Source organism: Rissa tridactyla, chromosome 5 (assembly GCF_028500815.1).
Source record: "Rissa tridactyla isolate bRisTri1 chromosome 5, bRisTri1.patW.cur.20221130, whole genome shotgun sequence".
Classification (NCBI taxonomy): Eukaryota; Metazoa; Chordata; class Aves; order Charadriiformes; family Laridae; genus Rissa; species Rissa tridactyla.
Genome location: NC_071470.1, coordinates 23,403,450 through 23,424,713, shown reverse-complemented (window position 1 = coordinate 23,424,713; position 21,264 = coordinate 23,403,450). Strand labels below are relative to the sequence as shown.

The 21,264-nt window shown below is 36.9% G+C and overlaps 1 protein-coding gene across 5 annotated transcripts in view; it reads left to right on the top strand.

Annotated features, from left to right (window-relative positions):
- SLIT2 (slit guidance ligand 2) overlaps positions 1–21,264 on the top strand; it is a 266,165-nt gene that overhangs the window by 4,792 nt on the left and 240,109 nt on the right. For all 5 annotated transcript variants that reach the window (XM_054202905.1, XM_054202906.1, XM_054202904.1 and 2 more), the window contains exon 4: positions 17,253–17,324. In XM_054202905.1, coding sequence (XP_054058880.1) covers positions 17,253–17,324 — 72 coding nt within the window. The remainder of the gene's footprint in view (positions 1–17,252; positions 17,325–21,264) is intronic.

Genomic DNA, 21,264 nt, shown 5'->3' with positions numbered 1-21,264 from the left:
ACTTGGGGCGGGGGGGGGCGGGAGAGCTTTCATGAGCAGTCCAGATCTGAAGTATAAACTGCAATTATTTTGTAGGAAATAGCTTGAATACTATCAAATATTTTCCCTTGAATACACAATGGCTTTTTCAAATATGAATACAGCTAAAAAGCCTGTTCTCTGAGGTACAGTGTTAGATGTTAGTCTTGGGGATGTTGGCTGTGTTATACAATGACTTAGTGGAAGTAACTGCTAGTTACAAAGTGTTGTCTTGTTACGTAGCATGAAAGTAGTAATTGAATTCCCCTTCAGTTTTTATATGATTAAAGCTTTTACAAAGACTTAGGAAAAAAAAATGAACTGTTAGCTTTCAAAAATTAATTGGATTTGGACTTTAAAAAAAAGATTGAGTGCTGTGGGGAGAGAGGATGGAGCAGGGATGAGAGGATCTTGTCTGGTGAAGTTGAAGTGCAAACACCTGCTTGGTTGCAGTTGGACATAAAAAACGAGTAATTCCTAAGCTGGTTTAGCTTTTTGTAATAGTTGCTTAATTTTCAGTATGCGCTGCCTTATTTTTTTGTGTTTCCTCAAATGAAAATATTTTTAAAAATGTATTCTACAACTTGGGACATTTGACTTGTTAAAGGCAAGATGCTGATTGTTGGATGTAGTTTCATTTTGGAGCTAGGGAGCTCTTAAGAATGCCACTGTATTTATGTATGTTCATACAGAACTTTAGTGTCTTCGTTATCAGGCACCTTAGTTGCTGCATTTGCATTATATCACCTTTTCTTTAAGCATGCCTCTCGGGTCTTGTTTAGTTTTTCATTTGGCGCTGCTTTAACTTCATAAAGGTATTTCTACTTCATTGAAAAGCGGCGTTGGCCTAAATATTCTGTTTGTCTGATAGTTGTGCTCTGTATCCACAGCTGCTAGGCATTTAAAACAAAAATCCCACAAACCATTATGGTTTGGTTGGTCACATACACAAAGCTATTCAGGAGACTTAGTAACCCACCAGTGTAATTATGACATTTCTACAACAGTTGCAATATCATGTACTTGAGGTAATTACCTCATTTTTACAAATAAACCGAAGTAACTTTTTGACCTAAAAATTGAAAGTGTTGTTACGTAGTGCAACCTTTTCTGAATAAATTTTAATGAGATTGATTGTTCTTAGAAATGCATAGTCAGATTTTCTTCAAAGTCGTATTAAAACACTTAATGCAATGCTTTTTTACAATGTGTTTTAAACTTTGTACAAAGTATAGGGATTTAGTACAGCTTCTCCTGCTGGGGGATATATTGGAATAATATATACACATTCCTAAATTTGGTTTATAGGGTCTAGCTAAAAAATTAAACAGTATGTTCATATTGCAAAAGTACGTACACATACATGAAACATTAATAAACATTAAAAGATCCATGCTTTCACTGTGAAAGTGGTTTGACACTAAGATACCAAATACTTGCTAAGTTTTAAAGCAGTATATAGTCAACTTCATTTCTTGATTATCTTGAAGCAAGATCCTGCTATGTGATTTATTAATAATATCTCAAAAATTATTTTAACTTGTATTTTAAGGCATTTAGTGTCAGATTTCTGAAGTATAGAACTGCAATACTAGGAAAAAGGAAGAGAACTTTAGTTGTTAAAACTTAATTGTCTGATGTGTTTGCATTTTGTTGTTACATTTTCTGGTGGTTTTTTTTTTCTTTGGTTTTCTCTTGGTAAGTCTGTAAAATCTTTGGAAAACAATAGGTGTTTTCTGCTTGTATAAGATACTAGTTCTGAAGAGAAGTTCTGATAATTGTGGCTACTTTGTGCGGGTTGTTCTTGTTCAGCCGTCAGCAGGCAAACTATGACATTTGAAAGTTTAGTCATTTAGACCTACAAAGTTAGATTCTGTTTTGCTTTTAGAATTATTTTGCATTTGTTCCAGTACTTGTCAGAGTTTCTTTAATTTGCTGGAATTCAGTCAGTGTTAGGTGTGTGGGTGACTTGTAATTTGAATATATATGCAGGATGTCTTTAAACCACCCCAGCTGTTGGCTAAGAGCAAATATTTCATATTTGTGAGGAAAAGCTGAGAAAATTCCTCTTGTTTACAACTGCCAAGTCCATCTGATGAAGGCGCATTGTTATCTGACAGCCAATTCATCTCCTTGGGATTCTGAAATTCAAAACGATTTCTCAGGCAACTTGTGGATACTTCCTTCAAGTGTTTTCTTTTATACATTAAATAGCAAGCACTTTAAAGCTTTTTAGTTTTTTTTTTTTAATGTGTAAGTGTAGGATGTAACATTTCCACTGTAAGTGTAATGTGCCAGGCTACTGTCAAAGAATACCTGATGCAGTCCTTCTAGTGTGCCAATGGAAGGTATAAGTGAACCTTACTGCAACTTAAATGAACTCAGTTTGGTTTATAAGATTGTTTACATGTAATATTTCTTGTGTTGGAATATCTCGTGCTGACACACACAGTCTGAATTTTAAAATGTGTTTCCTGTAGTTCAGTACTCTCTTTAATGTGAAGAACAGACTTTTCACAGTAGTTTCCCTTTGGGGAAAAAAAAATAAATCCATCTCTCTAGGTGAAGTGGTGTTCTTGGGTTTTTTGTTTTTGAACTGGAATTTCAGTTACAAAATCACTTATTTTTTAGACCAGTTATTCTGATTTCCAAGGAACTGTTTGGTTGATCAGTGAGTTACTCGTCGTGAATACTCATTTGTAGCTCTAATCATGTGAAACGATGAATATCCTCAGCTCCCTCTAAGGGAAGTGAAGACCTGAAGCACTTTGCAAAATTAATGTGAGAGAAGAAACTCCTCAACCTCCTTTTCAGACGAGAACTACTTAAGATGCGATTTGATTAAATCTGTGTATACCTCTCTTGGGTGGATAGAAATGTTTCTCCCATTAAGCAACAACAAGTCTCTAGCACAGTAGATATACGTAGTAGTATGTACACAAAGCTATTTAGACCTAATATGCTTCATAACAGGAATTTTGTCACACCAGTGTAACTGTAGAAGTGGAATGGAAACCAAAACCACAACAAATAATGCTGTAACAAGTGATTGTTACTACAGCAGCCTTGCTGTAATTTTAAAGCAAAGATGTTCAGTTAGGAATAAGTAATCGTATAGCAGTGCCTACTAGTTAAGAACTGGGAGGGAAAACAAGATGGAAACCAGCAATTTAACCAGATAAGTTTTAAGTTTGTAGAAGCTTTAGTTGCTGGAGAGACCCTGGTGAAGCTGAAGGTGATTTTGCTATAAGCCTTTTAGTTGGATACTTCTCTGAAAAGTCTTCAGAGAATACCCGAATAAATGGGTACACATCGCAGTGTTCACTTAGTTACAATCTCTGACTGTCTTGGCTGAAGACTCATCTCTTAAGCGGGTACTAGCTCTGGTCCAAACGGGTTTGGTACAACATTGTCTGAGCTAGTACGTCTGCTGTGAATATGGCTTTCTTCCCAGTCTGTATTGTGGATGGCTGAATCACACGGTCTGTTGTGTTGTGTAAGATGCTCTGTCTGCTGAAACAACCCTCTTTCCACGGCAATACATGCAGCCCATTTTTCAATCCATGGGACAGCTTGTACCTTTGTGGACATCCTGAAGCAGTGTCAAAAACTCTTGGATTAACTATGATCTCGGCTTTTGTGTATTTAATGTCTGCAAGACTTTCTATATTAACTAGCAACCTGTATGATGAGCCCACGTTCCTATGAGTAGGGCCTCTAAAGAATATATGGCCATTCAGTGCATGGTGGGTCCCATAAAGGAAGGACTGGGATGTGACCTGTTAACGTTGTCTGAATCTCTCTTATGTAGACCATAGTAATGTATCAGTGGTGGGTTTCAGTATGCTTCATGGCAGGAAGGCACAAAGGGTCAAGGTATGGAGAATTTCCACAACGTTTAAGACTTTCCAGAGACCACTGCTTATTATGGGAGACAAAACCTTTTGAAACGATTCCTTATGAGAATGTGAGATTAAACACTTGTTTCTTCTTTCTTTATAAAGCTGTCATCTTGGGTGTGATGTTTATAATAGTGTGAAATAGTCTCTTAAGAAAACAAGATGAAGATAAACTGAAAATCTCCACTTTCTGAATACTAACACTATTATTAGACACAGCTTTAAAAATGACTTTTAAAAAGTGTAGTCAATTGTTATCCCCAAGACCACCTTCTTCTGTGGTGTTGCAGCTACTGCTCAAAGTATCCCCGTGTATTTACAAGCTATTGTTGTCTGGAGGGATGTATAAAATTTGGTTGAAGACAGACAGCTGCTGTAGACTGTTGAATTGGTTCTATTATAAGCTGTTTAAGTCTAAATTTTCCTTGCAGTTCTTTGTACTCCAGAAAAACAGTGCAGTCAGATTTTGAGGGCTAAATATACTCTTTACTTGTTTACATAGTGGAGCAGTTACCTTTTCATTTAGGAATAAATGTTTTTTGGCTGATAGGAACATAATTTTTATCACAGTTTTTCTGTGTCTAGTAGTTGAGATGCCAGCTATGATCATTCTGAGACTATGCTAAACATCCGAAAAATGTCAGAATAGGAAGAGGCTTCTGCAATAGTTTGAAAACTACCCACATTTTTCTTCCTGTATTTGTGAATAATCCATTGAGGCAGCAGTATGCCCCTAAAATGCTAATTTGGAGTCTGATTCTGCAGATATTTACCACGTGAATAACTTGGTTTGCATGAGTAGTCCCACTGATTACTCTTGTGAGAAAGGTTACTTGTGTGGCCTAGAAAGTTTCTAGGCCAAGCCTCTACACTTTTGGTACTTGAATTAATAGAATTTATTTCTAAAATGTCCATTTATTGTCTTAGTAGTTCTAAAGAGCTATCTCTGTAGACTTAAAAACAAAGAACAAAAAACCCCCAAACAAACACAAAACCTACTTCTGCTGATAACTACTGTGGAGGTAAAATGTTACTCTTACAGGCTCTGGAACAATTGCAACTTCTGATCTAAATATCTACCCCCCCATATCTCCCCCAAAAAACAGCCCCCCTGAGCTACATGGTGTGAGTAAGCTGAAATCCTGAGTTCAAGAAAAGAATGCTGTAAGGGTTGAACTTCAAGTTGGTACTTGAAATGGCTTTTAAACTGAAAGCTATTTATGTTGTATTTTCACGCTTCTTACAATGCATCACTGAATGATGGAGAAAGAAGTATTTAAAGAATTAAATGTTTTGTAACAGTTCATACATTTCTCTAAATTTTTACAACACGATTCTAAAATAACAAACTGAGGAATTGTAGAGATGGAGCCCCAATAAATAGCAAGTACAGACAAGTACATCAAAACAAGTTATTAATATTTAAGATGAAGAGAGCGTTTTCTTAGGAGTGTGCTTATGAGTGTTTGAGTAGTATTGAAAATTATTAAAGTTTTGTTTATGCTGTGTGTGAACAATTGGAAACTTATAGATGTGTCACAGCACAGAAGGAAAAGTATATTTCAACTACATAGTTTCAAGGAAAAGTTTTTTTTCTACTTAGTAAACAAGCTGAGTACTACTTGGATTTCTTTTCCGGATATAAATCTATATGTGGAATTGCTGTGTTTGCAGCTTCTGCAGCAAGGGCTTAATTTTAATCTCAATACATAGGAGTCAATCTTGTCAAAGATATTAAACAGGATTCACTGTAATAGTGGGTTTTAGCTGTATTTCACATATTACGTGGTTAGAGTTATCTGTTTGGGCTCTAATCTAGTCTGATAAATGTGGTAAATTCTTAGGCTGTATTAACAGGTTTTGAAATTGCAAAACCAAAACTCGGTAATGAGTTACTCTGATCTCTGGAGATATGGTGTTTTACAGAGCATCTCATCTTACAAAGGCATGCATAGCAGACTGGACTAAGAAATAAAATTTTCCATCTAAGATAAAAACAAATACAGCTTGTCTTGGGCAATACTGCCTGCCAGGCCTGGGCAATTACTGGGGGAATTAGCGGTTGTTTCAAAATAGACTACGTAGACTAGTACTGCTCTTTTTGTCCAGTATAGAAAAGGGCCACACTATGTTAAGTGTATGTTCTTTCTCAGAGTGTGGACTTACTGTATCACTGATGGGATAAAACATGCTTTACAGAGATTAAAATAAACCTGTGTGCTAACTTTTTATTACATATTGATATGCAGCATGAGACTGCAGTTTTATTCCAATTATTTGACTAGATCTATCCATAAAATGTAAATTCCATGTAGGAAAATAGTAACTTTTAAAAAGAGGGATAGCAGGATTTCCAATGATTCTTTAAATGTGAGCTGCATCAATAAGTTAATTCCAGAATAATTAGTTTTGGTCTGAACTTTTTTTTTTCCTGGGTTTTGAAAATTTGATAGAATATAGCCCTTTCAGTTGCAGAAAACAGGCATTAAACCCCCCAGATTTCACTTCTACAGAGCTACATGATGAAAGTTCAGGAGCAGAGACTTCTGGAAAAAATGCCAAATGTTGCAAAAGTTCATCATAAAAATAGACAGCTTTAACTGAAGCAAAATCTGATTTTTTTTTTCCAATTAAGAGGCTGAGATGTGAAATTTAAAGGCTAATGTGGAATATTAGGACCCCTGGTGAAAAATGCTATGTTATATCAGTGGAGTCACCACTACTGTTCCAGGAATCATTTGTATCCCTATCATAGCTAAAAGAACACCCAATAAATGATACATATTTCATCTTGTTGAGCTTGACTATACATAATATCAATGAATGTAGCTTTTTTTTTGGCAGTTTGTCCTTGTATAGTGTGGAAGTTGTACTGAGGTCTTAGAATGAGTTCTTAGCTCTTTAGCTAGAGGTTAGTCTCCAGTTTCTTTTCTCACTGAATCCTGGTCTTTATTTTGGTGCGCAAGTTCATTACTGAAGCCTGAGAATTATTTTTTCAGTTGGGGTACATTCTGAACAGTTTCTGACTACTGCAGCCAGGAAGGTCTAAATTGGACTGCCTACAACCTGAGGTGCTAATGCATACGCTTGTTTTTTAAGGCTGTCTGGTGTTTTGACTTTTCTCATGCTTAAAGCATTGATGCTTAATCACCTGTCTGGCTTCAGTCTGAAAATCTGAGCATTTGAAGGGTTAATGCCTTAGCATACCTGTGATAGGTAGCGGAAGAATAATGAGTTCAGGTAAAGAATACATATTTGAACACCCCTGAAGGGGGTGAACAGTTATTCCTTGTTAATCACGGATGTGAAAAATCCTTCTCTTAGCTAATCCTACATAGTTAAGGGCAACGCATAGCGCATTCCTCATTTTAGAACAAGGAGGAGACCACAAAGCCTGCGGTGCTAATCACTTACCAAAGGAATGCGAGACTATCATACTTGAATTGTACTGGGGCACCTGTATTTTTAGTTCAAAAATAATAATAAAAATTGCTAGAGTAATTATTCTGTATTAGCAGACTTGTGTCAAAGCCACTACAAATATCTTCTCTATAAAAATTTCTGGTAAACTAGAAATAGACAAAGGCCGTCTTTGAAGACAGTATTTAAAAAGATGCAGTGTTCTACTAGCATTTTAAAAATTGTCTCATATAGATACACTTTGATTGCAGAATACTACAAAATGTTTGATAAAACTTGAAGTCCAAGAGCGATGTTCTTTTAAAAGCCTTGTAAATGTTCGCTATTATTTTTAGTATATTTTATTCATCTGAGTGTCTTTTCTCATGGGACTCCTTTCATAGGTCTAGAAGTCAAATTGCAGTGAGAAGTCCTGTTTGCTCTTTGCAGACCTTTTTACAAATTCCAGGGCAGGAAGGCTGTTTATTTTTCCCACATCTGTTTTGTGCTCATCCTTTGTGACATTGTTTGCTGGATGCTCGTCTTTCTTGCTTCCTCTGAAATGGGTAATTTGCGCTGTTGCAAAATGTTGAAACCAAATCTAATTCTACAGAACTGTTGTGTCAATGTTTTTGTTTCAAATAGTGTTCAGAATCTATTTTAAATTGATGCTATAGAGCACTGATATTAAAGTTAAAGCTATATGTTTTAGTTTTATTCTTTAAAAATCATATCTATCTGTTGCGGAACCAGTTCAATATTTAAAAAAAAAAACAACAACCAAACAAACATTTAATGTTAGATGGCCACAGGTAAAAACTGAGTTGTCATAGCACATTACATTTTAATATAGCATATTTCAGAGAGCATCTAACATGCTCCTTATTTTAACTTCAGAAGCCACAGTTCTGTCTGGAATTTTACAGTTAAACTCCAAAACGTATGAGGGATCTGCCACTTCAGTGACTCACACTGTTATATTACCTCATCTACGCTGAAGAGTCTGGTTAAAACTTCAGCAGAATAAATGTTTTATTTTCCTTCATATTATGTAGTACATTGTGTTGGCTTGTCTTTAATAATAGTCTAGACCGATAATCAAATACAATGTGGCAAAGTCTCCCTTAATTTTTTTAAGACACATCAGCCTTTCTGAATTTAGTTTGGCAGGATGCCTGTACAGGTGCTACAGGAAAATACTTGAATGAAGACTTACTGTGGTGACTTGGTGCCAGAAAGGCAGTTACAAGCCTACCTAGACTATTTGCAGGCCCTCCTTGCTTTTCTAAACAATGTGCCCAAACTCTAGCTAAATTCCATTTAATAGGTCAACTTCCTCTCCCCTCTTTCTCTCCCTGTGTTTTTCTTTGGAAGTAATCCCAAGTGTTGTCAAAGATCATCCTTGCTTCATGTGATACTTGATCCTATATTACTTTATGGAGGTTTTATACTTCTGTTTCCTTCTTTGTGGTATACTTTATAGAATAAAATCCAATGAGTTAGCCTCACAGGATTGTAGAGGTTTAAAGGAGCCTCTGTAGCTTGTCTAGTCCCACGCCACTGATTAACACAAGGTCAATCAGAGCAGGTGGCTGAGGGACGTTTCCATTTGCGTTTTGAACGTCTCCACTGATGGAGAATCTGCAGCCTCTCTGGGCAACCTGTTCCAGTGTTTGACCACCCTCACAGTCAAAGAAAGACTTTTCTTATGTTTAAATGTAACTTCCTGTCTTTTGATTTGTGCCTGTTGCCTCTTGTGCTTTCACTGTGCACCCCTGAGAAAAGCCTGTCTGAGTCTCCCTTACTTGGGAAGGAAGTGCATCACTTATTTATACATGTGATGTATACACGTTGAGATCCCTCTGAGCCTTCTACTCCCCAGGCTAAACAGTCCCAGCTCACTCAGCCTCTCCTGCTGTGACAGGGGCTTCAATCTGTCTGCTTAATCATCTTCATGGCCCTTCTCTGGACTTGCTCCAGTTATGTCTATGTCTCTCTTGTAGTGGGAGTCCAGCACTGGGCACAGCTCTCCAGATGTCTTACCAGTGCTGAGTAGAGGGAAAGGGTCACCCACCTTGACCTGCTGGCAACAGTCTGTCTAATACAGCCCAGGATGCTGTTGGTCTTTGCTTCAAGGGCACGTTGCTGGGTCCAGTTTAATTTCTTGTTCACCAGGACTCCAGGCCTTTCTCTGTAAAGCTGATTTCCAACTGGTTATTCTCCAGCATGTGCTGGGCCACGGGGTTACTCCTCTCCAGGTGCAGGACTTTGCATTTCCCTTTTCTTGAGCTTCATGATGTTCCTTTTTGACCGGTTCTCCTGCCTGTCCCAGTTCTGCTGACCTGCAGTGCACACACCTGGTGCATCAGTGATTCCTTCCAGTTCTATATCATCTGCAAACATGCTAAAAGTGCACTCTGTCCCATCTTCCAGGTTGTGGATGAAGATGTTGAACAGTACTGGCTCCAGTACTGAATCCTGTGGTATACCAATAGTGACTGTTCTCTAGCTGGACTTTGTGCCACTGATGTTTGATCTTTCCACGCTTTGAACTTGGCACTTCAGGCAATTTTCAGTCAACATCTGCTTTTGTAGCTTGTACTTCATCAGTTTGTCTATGAGGACAACTGTTACTAGAGATAGTGTCAGAAGCTTTACTGAAGTCAAGATAAACAACATCCACTGCCTTCCCCTCATCTGCCAAGTTCCTTATTCATTGTAAGAGGCTATCAGGCTGGTCAGGCGTGATTTTCCCCGTTGTAAATCCATGCTGACTCTTCCCAGTCATCATCTTGTCTTTACTGTGTCTAGAAATAGCTTCTGTTTTGCACTGTCACCTTCCTAGGTATTGAGATGAGGCTGCCCAGCCTGTAGTTTTATGGGTTTTGCTTTTTTTCATATTTCTTATAATGCCATAGGCAGAATTAATAAGAGTAATGACCAGCTATTTACAGAAGTATTGTTTCTGTTCAATCAGTAAGTAATACAGAAGCTTCCAGAAAACAACAGCCTCCATTTCTCTATTTTATTCATAGCAAAAAAAACCAAAACACAAACCCAAACCCAACTGAACAAAGAGCTTGTCCTAGCTCTGCTCATATTGGAAAACCTTTTAAAAAAAGCAAATTGAGTATAGACTCTTGATTCTCTGTGTGAAATAGTGTTCTGCATAATGTATGGAGAATTGATTGGGGTAGTGGAGAAATGTGGTAGTTTTGGACTTGACATCAATGCTGTGTGAGGAGAAAATGAAGGACAGAAAATACATTAGGGTTCAAGCAGTGTACACTAGTACAATGTAGTACCATAGTTTGCAAAGTAACTTTCGCCCTTTCCTACACAAGTAAGAAACTGAGTTTGCCCCAGTGTCTGTCCTGCTTCCTTTCAGATTTTTTTTTTTTACTGAAACAAATATCTAATTGGTATTTGATATTAAATTGAAACTTATATCTTTCTTAGCTAGTCATTATTTAGCCTGGAAAATGGAGCCCTGAGTAAATGGTTCTTGTCCTGGGGAAAACTTTGACTTAGGCATCCAAATGCTGTAAGATCAGCCCTGAACTTCTCAGATTCCTATTTTTATTCATGTGGTCAGTAAACTTGATATTGCTAGGTTTAATGAGATTATGAGTAGTTTGACTAGAGACGAGAAGATCTTTGCAGGGAATTCTTAATGGAAAAACTGGCACAATCTTTTGCGTAGCTCTTAGTTCTTGTGCCGCCTTCTCACTTGATGACATGTTCGTGCAAGTCACATTCACAGACAGCAGTTGCCAGATGTGTTGAAGTTCTGTAGATTGTGACTTTGGACACGGATGCACAGATGTTCGCTGCCTCTGGCATATATAGCAACATGTTTTTTGTAAAAAAAGTAATAAGGCTTGCTTTCCTTGCAGGCATAAGCCTAAATCAAGCTCCATATAAAGCTCTATGGTGGGGAAATAGGCATCACTTATTCTATGTCTGTTATTCTGACCCTATGTATCTGGGGTCAGTTTTTCAGGACTTGATGGTTAAACCAGTCTGTGGAGATGATTTGAGTGCTGTGCACTAGCTTTCTGTTTTAAGATACTTGGATAATTTTGTAGGTTGATTTTTGTATTTCCTGGGCTCATAAAGCCTGATCCAATCTTAAACCTTCCCAGCAGATGCATACCCCTGTAACCTCGCGGAACTACTTGAGGAGCCTGGTGGGTTCTCATTGTGAGTAGACAGTGCTGTTGCATGAACACTCAGCAGTTTATTTACTGACACATCCTTTCATTTAAAATTGACATTTAGTGTAAAAAATGTTTGTGCTTTTAACATTTATGCATATTTTGCAAATGAGCTTCAGTGAAAAGCTGTTACATGGTATTTTTAAATGGGTGTGATAGTAATGTCTTCTGCTGATGTGTGGATGTGCTTTTTTGAAGAGCACAATTTCAAAGCTATACAGTCCTGTGTGTTACTATGTGCAGATAGTGTATTTACTTCTCACAGCTAAATTCCAAGAAGGAAATGAAAAATAATTACTTCTGCTATCATTAACTTTGTGTGAGTTGGAAGCCTTCTACCCTTCTTCCTGAAGTGATGGTGGTAAAATAAAACGCATCTGTGCCTTGTATTTAGAGTTTTGGAAGGCTCTCAGTCTCTATGCACCCAATGGGATAAGCTGTTTCTAATTAAAGAGTACAGCTGACATAAGTTATTTGGAACAACTCTTAATTTCAAGTTATCTTTGAGGGCTTCTGTTATTTTAGGGGGCCTATGGATAGAATTGCATCTACTTGAACTAAAATCCACTGGAAGACAATTTGTGGGAGGAAAAAATAGCAGCCTTCCAGTACCTGTGAGTTCATTATTGAAAAGCTCAAGCCAGGCTCATTGCTGTGGTGAGACTACAAGCATGAATTGATATGAGAGGTTATGACTGCGTATAAGGGCAAAACTTCTTCACTGTGACGACAGTCGAGCACTGGAACAACTTTGTTGCCCAGAGAGGCTGTGCAGTCTCACGCAGCTTCTCTGGCTGTATGTACTTGATCACAATGGGATCACAAGCAAGTTACAGTGAAGGTTATAACAAGTCTGGGAAACAAATACAGACCTGCTCATGAATTATAGCAATTGCAGATGATTACATTGCAGACAGTGTAATTAAGAGTTGTTTTTTGGTTTTTTTTTTCTCCTATCCTCCCCGTGCATGATTGATACTGGATCACAGTTATTGCGGCATCAAAACTCGAGAGACATCAGAATGGATTGGTGGCATGGCCAGACTTCAGTGGATTAGGATATGTGTCACTGGGAGCATAATGTGCTCTCCCTGCAGTTTACTCTGAGATCCTCCGCATATCCTCTGGCTGCATGCAGAAGACAAGTAAAACCTAGATATGCACCTATTTCTGCAAAGCTAGCCTGTTCCCTAGAACCAGTAACTTAAGCCATTTTTTTTGCTTACCTTACAGTTGTTTACTTCACAGTGGAACCTGTTACTTGTCTGTAGCTACTTTTCATCTGCCTATTTGTGATTGAGCTTACTTAAAGAGTACTTTCATGCCCATCTGTCATAGATTTTTTTTTCTTTGTCTTTAAATTGATCCTTCTGTATACTTCTTCCATCTCTTCACTTTGAAGACACTTTTCTAGTCTTTACTGTGTTTAGAAGACCGAGCTCTGGGAGCTTTAAGCTGACATATTTAAAATACTTTGTGTACCTTTGATAGTATGTGGACTTTGCTTGAATTCATCATGAAGAGCTCAAAAATTTACCTGTGCTAGTCTCAATTTGCCCAATCTCTTCCTAAAGGTGCATTCAGTAACAGAAGAAAAAGAATTTTATATATATTTTAATTGCAACTGTGCCTCAGTTTTGTTAAATTGAAAGAATTCAATGATGTTGGACCCTCATCCATTTATTTCTGTCGACTACCAAGGGACTTTACGGTTCAAGGTATCGTAAAGTTAGAAGAGATTCTCCCATACATTTTCTGTTGCTTACACCACTAACACTTCTCTTCTGAGCTCTCTGCTTTTGCTTGAGAAACTCAAATTTTTCTAGCCCAGTTGGGAAACTGAATGGCAGCAATATGGAATATCTCATCGTTGTTTCTTCAGTGCTTAACCTTGAACTTCATGCCAGTTCTGGGAGAGCAGTTCAGTTGATGCAACTGAAATTTCTCCTCTCATATTCTCCTGGGGAAACACTGGCTGTGAGCTAGCTGTGGTGAGGTCTCTGCCAAGACACACTGAAAGAAAATGTGGCGGAGTTTTACTCTGCAGTAGCTATAGTTCTTTGCAATCTATAATCATGGATTTTGTGATCCATCTGTGCTTACCTCGGGTTTCAGCTCCAGGGAGAAAAGGGATCATGCCTGTCTCTCTTGTTCCATTGTGTCTGTGTGTTCTGGATAGGTATTGCTATTTCAGGTGATCATGAGATCACCTGAAAAAGTGGAAATCTTGTACAACCATGTACATCAGTGAACTGTTTTAAAATAGGAATGTGTTTTCTGGGTTCATTGTGTGGCTCTGTCTGAAAGACTGAAAACTCTTCATAGTGACTGTTGAACTGGAAGCTGTTGTGTGCTGTGATACTGGTCTGTGTAGTCCAGATTTGCCCTGCATCCTTTCTCATGTTCACTTATATGTGAATTCATAGCACTTTTTTTAAACAGAAATATCTGTTGTAGTCTTGAAAAATTCATTTCAATGAAGTCCAATTAATAAAAAAACTCCTTGTAGAAAACTTAAGAACAGTAAGTTGACTCCTTTGAAAGCATCTGTTATAACTAGCTAGATGTAAAGAGTAGCTGAAGCTTCTTTCTGAAGTATGAGAAAGGACATATTTCCCATTATTGCTTTCATGAAAATTGGTAGTGTTTGATATTCTTAAGCACAGGCGATAAGGAATGGTCAGATTTTTGGTAGAGAAAGCTTAATTCTAAAAGGAACTCCAATGAATGGGATGAAATTATTCAAAGTGGAAGCTACAAAATACAGGATTCATTAAAGATCAGTGATTTGTTACACTTGTGTGAAATAAATTCAGTTCACTCAGTCAAAGAACAAATGTTTTGATTTTGTGAAAGGGGAAGTAAAAATGTAGGTTGAAACACGAGTTCTAAGTGCCAAGCTCACTTAGTAGGAGCTGTTGAGTCATGACGGTAGTGCAATTTATGGTTAGGTTAATTTATGAACTTGATTTTGTTGTCAATAACCTAGATTGTAAAGTCTGTACAGCAGCACATGCATCAGTATGTTAACAGTATACTCAGTGGTGTGGACCATGTGAAGCATGGGTAATAACAAACTCCTGATCTAACGTATTAACTGCTTGTATAGAAAGTTATATACTAGCACAAGTATTTTGCCTGTGAAGGATCCTTCTAAAGTGATGCTAAGCGTGTCCTTGTAAGACTGTTGTTGCCTTTAGCGAAAGGCAGCCTGCCTGAAGAACTTTATCATCAGTTAATATTATGTCATTGTACCGTAGCGCCTTTTTTGTATTATACAGAACTTCTACAAAAATACGGATACTGAGTGATTTCATTGCCCCTTCAGATACAGCTCGCCATTATTGTCTAGTATCTGAACCTAATAGAGTGCTTAAATATCAACAGAAATTTTTGTCCCAAATAGCTTATGATTAGACACTAACTTCCCAGAATCTTTACACTGCACGTTTTCCCATGTACCTTTTGATATGTAATCATGGACTTAGAGGTTTAAGTCTGAACTTAACAAAGAGAATTTAACAGAACAAACAGAATTTAAAGAAGACCTTAATGAAGTCTGAATTTAACAAAGAGAAGCAATGAATTTTATTTCTCTTTTTATTTAACCATTTGTTCAAGTTCAGTGTCTAAGAATTCTGTTTTCACATTATTCTTTTCTGATCACAAATGTTACTGTTACTGTGAAACAATTTTCTTCCTACTACTTCAGTTTCATGGTCTTAGTATATACTTTTATACATAAATTTACTAAAGGTAAGAAAACGTCTATTTATAAATTACCTTATTTTGAAAACCTTACTTTTGAAAATAGATCCACAAACACTAAAATGTATCACTTTCTTGTTTATGTAGGCAACGTTCAAATCAAACTTCTTCCTCTAGTCATTAACTTCTTTATAGCTCTATCCTTCTTTTAATATAAAAACTTTCCTTCTACTGATTTGGAAACATGACTTGCAAGATCACAATTCAGATTTTTTTTTTGTTGTTGTTGTTCCTGAATTAAGCATTTTTTCTATTTCTTACTAAACTGCATCTTCGCTCATCTGACTTACCCCAGTACTGTAGTCCTTCCTTTTCAGGTTCTCTTTCATTCACTCTAAATTCCCTTTAATCTTACGAATGTGTGATTTAAATTTCTTCTGCTGAAAGAAATCAGAATTTCTGGTGCTTGACTAACAAAAAGGAACCTGACATTAAAGCTGGAGAATTATGGATATTTAGATCTCAAAGCTAACTGCTTGCTTATGGTTTGAAGTGTGGGAGCAAACCTGTGGGTACATAAGAATATTTTCTCAGGTTGTTTTGCTCTCATCATTGTCACATTGAACTTTAAAGGAGGAATAATTAAGTGAACTAAACCATAGAGCTATGTAAAACTGGATCTTGAGTGTGTGAGTGTCTGTATCTATATGGGAATTTATGGAAAAAACCTTTAAATTGGAAAAACCTTTAGATGGAACAAAATTTATGAAAAATGAGCCCTGAGAGGTTAAACAGGCATAATTGTTTGAATTTAGCCCTAAGGCTAACAAACAAGAAATTCTGAAGCTTTATGAAATTTGAAAATTTAATTTTGTGAAACTGTCCAATATCTTTTTTTCAGCTTTTTTGAATTATTGCATTGAGAAGCACCATGCATTGCAAACTGGGACTTGTGATGAGGTTGATGGGACAAAAGAGTTTTTTCAGTACATTGCTTTTCTTCAGTAGCAGGTGGTGTGTGCAGTGCATTGCTTAAAAACAACCAAAAACCTGTTTTGAGCTTGAATTCTTGACTGGTATGACTTGGTGTTCCAGGGCTGTCACTTACACACATTAGAAAGAATAATCTGCATTGTATGTTTAAAAAAAGATCATGAAGAGGGAATATATTTGTCCTGGGTAGTGGTTGTTCTGTTGCCTATGGCTATATTACGGTAGGCTTTGAACTTGTCACCTCAAACTAAGTAGGTTTGACCCTGGTCAGTGTGTTTGGTGAGAAACTTCATAGACAAATGGGTACCTCACAGATTCCAGTTGCAGTTTTTCCTTTTGTACTGTCTTATGCGCAACTGATTGTGCTTTATTTTTTTAATTTAAATTCTTTTTGGTGTATCTCTACAGTTATGGAAAAAAACTGTATAGAAACCCCCCCTCTGTAATGTCAAATATAAGCTGGGACTTCTTGATTTTTCATGAATTTTATTTGATCAGGGTTTCTGTAACAGTTGTTTTTTTGTTTTTTTTTTGTTTTTTTGTTTTTTTTTTAAAGAATAGGTTATATCAATCTTTGGATACGTTCACATGACTTAACTAAGTGTATGCATTTGGTACATATTCCCTCAAACCTTTTATTGGTCACAAAATGTCTGTTTGCTTCATTATACCAGGAGAAAGACAGAGTTAGTGGGGAATTGAAGTTATACTGCTGATTTTTTTAGTTTTCTGGTTGTTTATGCAGGATAGAGTCCTGACTTAGTGATTGATTCACACGACAGAAATTCAAAATCTTTCATAAAATAGGTAATATGGTCTGTTAGGGAAACCAGAAAATGTAATTAGTCCATGGTAAATTTACTGCTGGACCATGTCTCCGCTAATGGACCGGCATTACATAGCCTTTCTGGTCTTTAAAATCAGCTTGTTACAGCACTGGGATGCCTGCTCAAAGTGGTTGCATTGCACTGTTGTAGCATTTGTAATTTAACACAACTTTTTCTTTTTCTTTCTGAAGGCGCCTAAACAGAAATAACCTCCAGTTGCTTTCTGAACTGCTCTTTCTGGGGACGCCGAAGTTATACAGGCTGTAAGTAGGCACAACCCAATAGCTATTATTCTGGGAAATTTGGAATTGGTCTGTTATTGTGTCTTGCATTAGGCTTTTTTGTGTCTTGCCTCAAATAGGGTTAAAATGCATCTGTGAACATTGATGTTTTGTTTAAGCTGAGTACTTTCCTTGACTGCTTTGCAAGATTTCTTATTTCTTAAATCTAGGTTAGATACTAATATTGTTTCATCCATTCCCACTTCTGTAATGAAGTTTTGCTGAAAGAATACTTTGGCGTTCCTTTTCTCCTGTTTGGTTTTTTTTTTTTTGGTTTCTGTGTTAAAAGAAATAAAAAATGTCTGTGGAGTTGTGACCCAGAGCGCTTTGTTTTTGTTGTGTAAGCGCTTTGGTTTTGTGATGTACTGTTTTTGTGGCTGTGCACACTTGACCAGAAAAGTCATAGCACTGGCAAATGGTAGGTCTCTCCCGTGTCACAAAGGTGGTTAAACTCTGGGAAGAAAAAACTATGAAATGTTTTACCTTAAAAACTTTATCAGATTGGGTAATGAGTTTTTGTCTTGATCATATTCTTTGGTTTGATAATGTTTTACTCTTGGCAATATTTTTAAATTAATGTTTTGACCCATTGGCCCTTTTAAGAATCCACTTATTTCTGTTGCAGTAAAAATGTGGAATGAAGTTTAGGTACTGATTTCTGTATTTATCTACATGATTAGTTATTGTAACAAAATAAATCTTAAGGTACCTTTAAGTTACAGTATGTGGTATGGAAGGGGTACACCTTGACGTGCTTTGACAAGGTGGTACAAATTCAGCCCTGTTTTTAATTGGATACGTATTTGACATATTTCTGTAGACTTTAGGAGAGATTTCTGGTATTGAAATTGCTGATTTTATTGAGTTTTTTCCCTTGTGCGCTTTGAAAAAGAAAGTGAAGGTGTAAGAAGGTGGGGTTCCTCTGACTTGTTTCCACTTTAGTATATAGAAATATTCTTGAGAACAAATGGTATAATGAAGTTTTTATTTTTAGGAGCTGATTTCTGTTTTCATATTGTGAAATAATAGTTCTTTTTACCTCTGTCATAGTGATATGAAATGGTAAACTGAAAATTACTCTGTTATTAGTGTAAACATTTAGTTCTGTGTATTCTTGTTTCTTTCCTTTGCTTTGGATATATGCTTTGTTTCCAGAACTTCCCTGTAGGTGCAATGAGTTGCTACATTACTAGGCCAGAAAGCTCCTGAAGGCTTTTGTTCTGACAAACAAAAATGTTTTACTCTGCTATAATAATATTATAATATATTCATATGTGGTTTTCTGTATTAATAGTTGAGTCTCTTTTATAATTTCCATCAGGCATGATAAAGACATTGCTTCCATCGGGAAGGAAAATGAAAGGGATTTATGATCATTTTATTATTCCACCTATAGTGCAACGGTTGTTATCTAAATTCATATAAAATAGAAATGAGACGTAATTTGCAGGCAAAAAATGGATGCATGCTTCAGGCAAAAATCATACTTGAATATATTTAATTCAGAATTGTATATTTGATAGATGCTCGTCTTAAATCTGTAATGTCCTTTGACATAAAGCACACAACTGCTCATAGCATATATGGTGGAAAGTAAGAGATCACTGGCTTCACAGTATTAAATTTCCTCTGCCTAAGGGTTATTGTTGATCAGACCATGAAAGTGAATGTCTGGTTATAATGTATTCACGATTAAAAGAAAATATGAGCAATACTGAGAATCTGCAGTTGTTTAACACTAAATTTGTAATAAAAAAAAATGTCAGGCCAACAAAAGGATTGATGCTAGTTAAATGTTCTTGGTCATTTTTCAGATTACGTGTAGCTTGATCACTATGAAGAGTATGAAATGATTTGATTTTTTTACATGTATCATTGTATATGCTTATATATATTTACATCCAAATAAATATATATCTAAGGAGAAGAAAAGTTCCCTAAACATGATCAATAAAATGCATAATATGCTTTAGTTTTAGCATTTATTTTTGGCATTTAACAGCTAATCAAACAGGGTGTGCACTGCGAGATTTCAACATAGTATTGAGCTTCTGTGAATAATAATTACCATTTGACCCTTGGCTGTAAATGAGATGCCAGGTGAAGAAGCACATATGCTTGTTGTGTAGCCTAAATGCAATATAAAAGAAAGAGGGTACACTCTATATGAATTATGATTAGACACAGTTGGTTGCAGCCAGCGGCCGGCTATGCTTTCCCTTTGCTGTCTGCTCCAATTTCTCTTTGGACGGGTTGAGAGAGCACTGCGTGTTCAGGTCAAGATGTTTGCCTAGAAATAGTAGTACAGTTGCAGCTGTGTTTGCTGGAGCAGGAGACTAGTTTAAATAGCATTACCATTTATCCAGTCCATTAACAGAACTCTGTAAAATAATACCAACTCTGCATAAACTACAGGACAGTGTAATAAAATTACAAGCACTTGTTGACAGATGGGAAGTGTAAGTAAAGGAAAGCGATAGGTTGAGAGTTTAAAAGAGACAGTGTGTTATTTTCTGTGTCTAAAGATACTTGATTTTCAAAGGTAATTAAAAGAATTACTTTTCAGGTTACTTTCCTTCCGATTTAGCAGCCTTCCAAGAAATGTCCTGGAACTAGTTAAAATGAATAATTTTAGTCAAAGCAGGAACTGATTTTTCCCATTAAGAGTTATCTGCGAAGGTGTTTTGACATAAATATTTCAATAGGAAGTAGTTAATGCTAAAAATAGCCTAAGTAGCGCCGTAGGGTATATTAATCTTACCTTGCAAGGTATCTTTCAAAGCAAAATGTACATGAACCTCTGTTTTGATCCAATACCGTTAAAATAAAGGTGCCGTTGTAAATCCCCTGGGGTAATACAAGTCCTTGTTCAACAAGTATCTTCCCTGCGAGAAGGGGATGCGTTGCTTTCCGTGACACGTACGCCCACTCACACTAACTTGTCTCGCCTCGGCGCTGGTACCTTAGTACGGAGAACTCCTACAGCCTCGTGAGCGCTTACCTGAGGCAAATGGATTTTGACTGCTTACTTTGGCTGGTTAGATCACAGGTCATTGATTGCCGTTTGCTGCAGGATACCAAGTGCTGGATTCAGAGCTGTTTGAAAATTTCGTTTTAAAGGATACCTTGATTAATCAGTGGCATGTAAAAACTATTGAATTCCATGCATGAAGCTTGTCCCTTTCGACTTACATTTCTTGTGCTTGGAATGAGGTTAAGTTTCCTTACTGACCAATATTTGCTGTGTAAGTTAGGCAATATTAGCTTTGAAAAAACAATTTTTCTTGTGGCTGTGGTCTGATATTAGATACATTTTTCTTTCTAATATCTATACTTGAGAAGATATGCATTGTGAATAAGATGTTTCACCTCTAAAGGAAAAAAATCTTACTACAGTCTCATTACACTCAGTTTTGAGATGTCTGTAAGTCACTTTAAAAAAATTTCTAACAGCTAATAATTAAGGGAAAAGAAAACACCGAACATCAAAAAAAACTTTTTTTTTTAAATAATCTTAGGCCAGAACAGCAGTAGCAACAACAACAACAAAACACGCTGCATGGGGGGCCCTTGCAAAAATTCCTCCTGAATTAATTTCTGCCAGCTATGATTAAAGTGTGTGGTACTAGATGTGTCAGACACCATAGTTCTCCGCTTCATTTTACTCTTGGCCTCTTTGGCCCCTGCCACAATAAATCCCACAATGGTTAGGCAGGAATTGCAGGTTACAGTTGCCAGGGTTACCGTTGTCCGGTCGGAGCGACATCATTACTCATCCAGCCCTGCTACCCCGAGCGCCGCTGCCCGCTCCGGCGTGGGGAAGGCTGTGGGCGGCAGACGCAAAGAGGAGGAAAGTTCTCTGGGCGACGCTGGTTTTCGAGCTGCTGTAGGAGAACCTGGGATTTGCATCATTTGTTGAGCA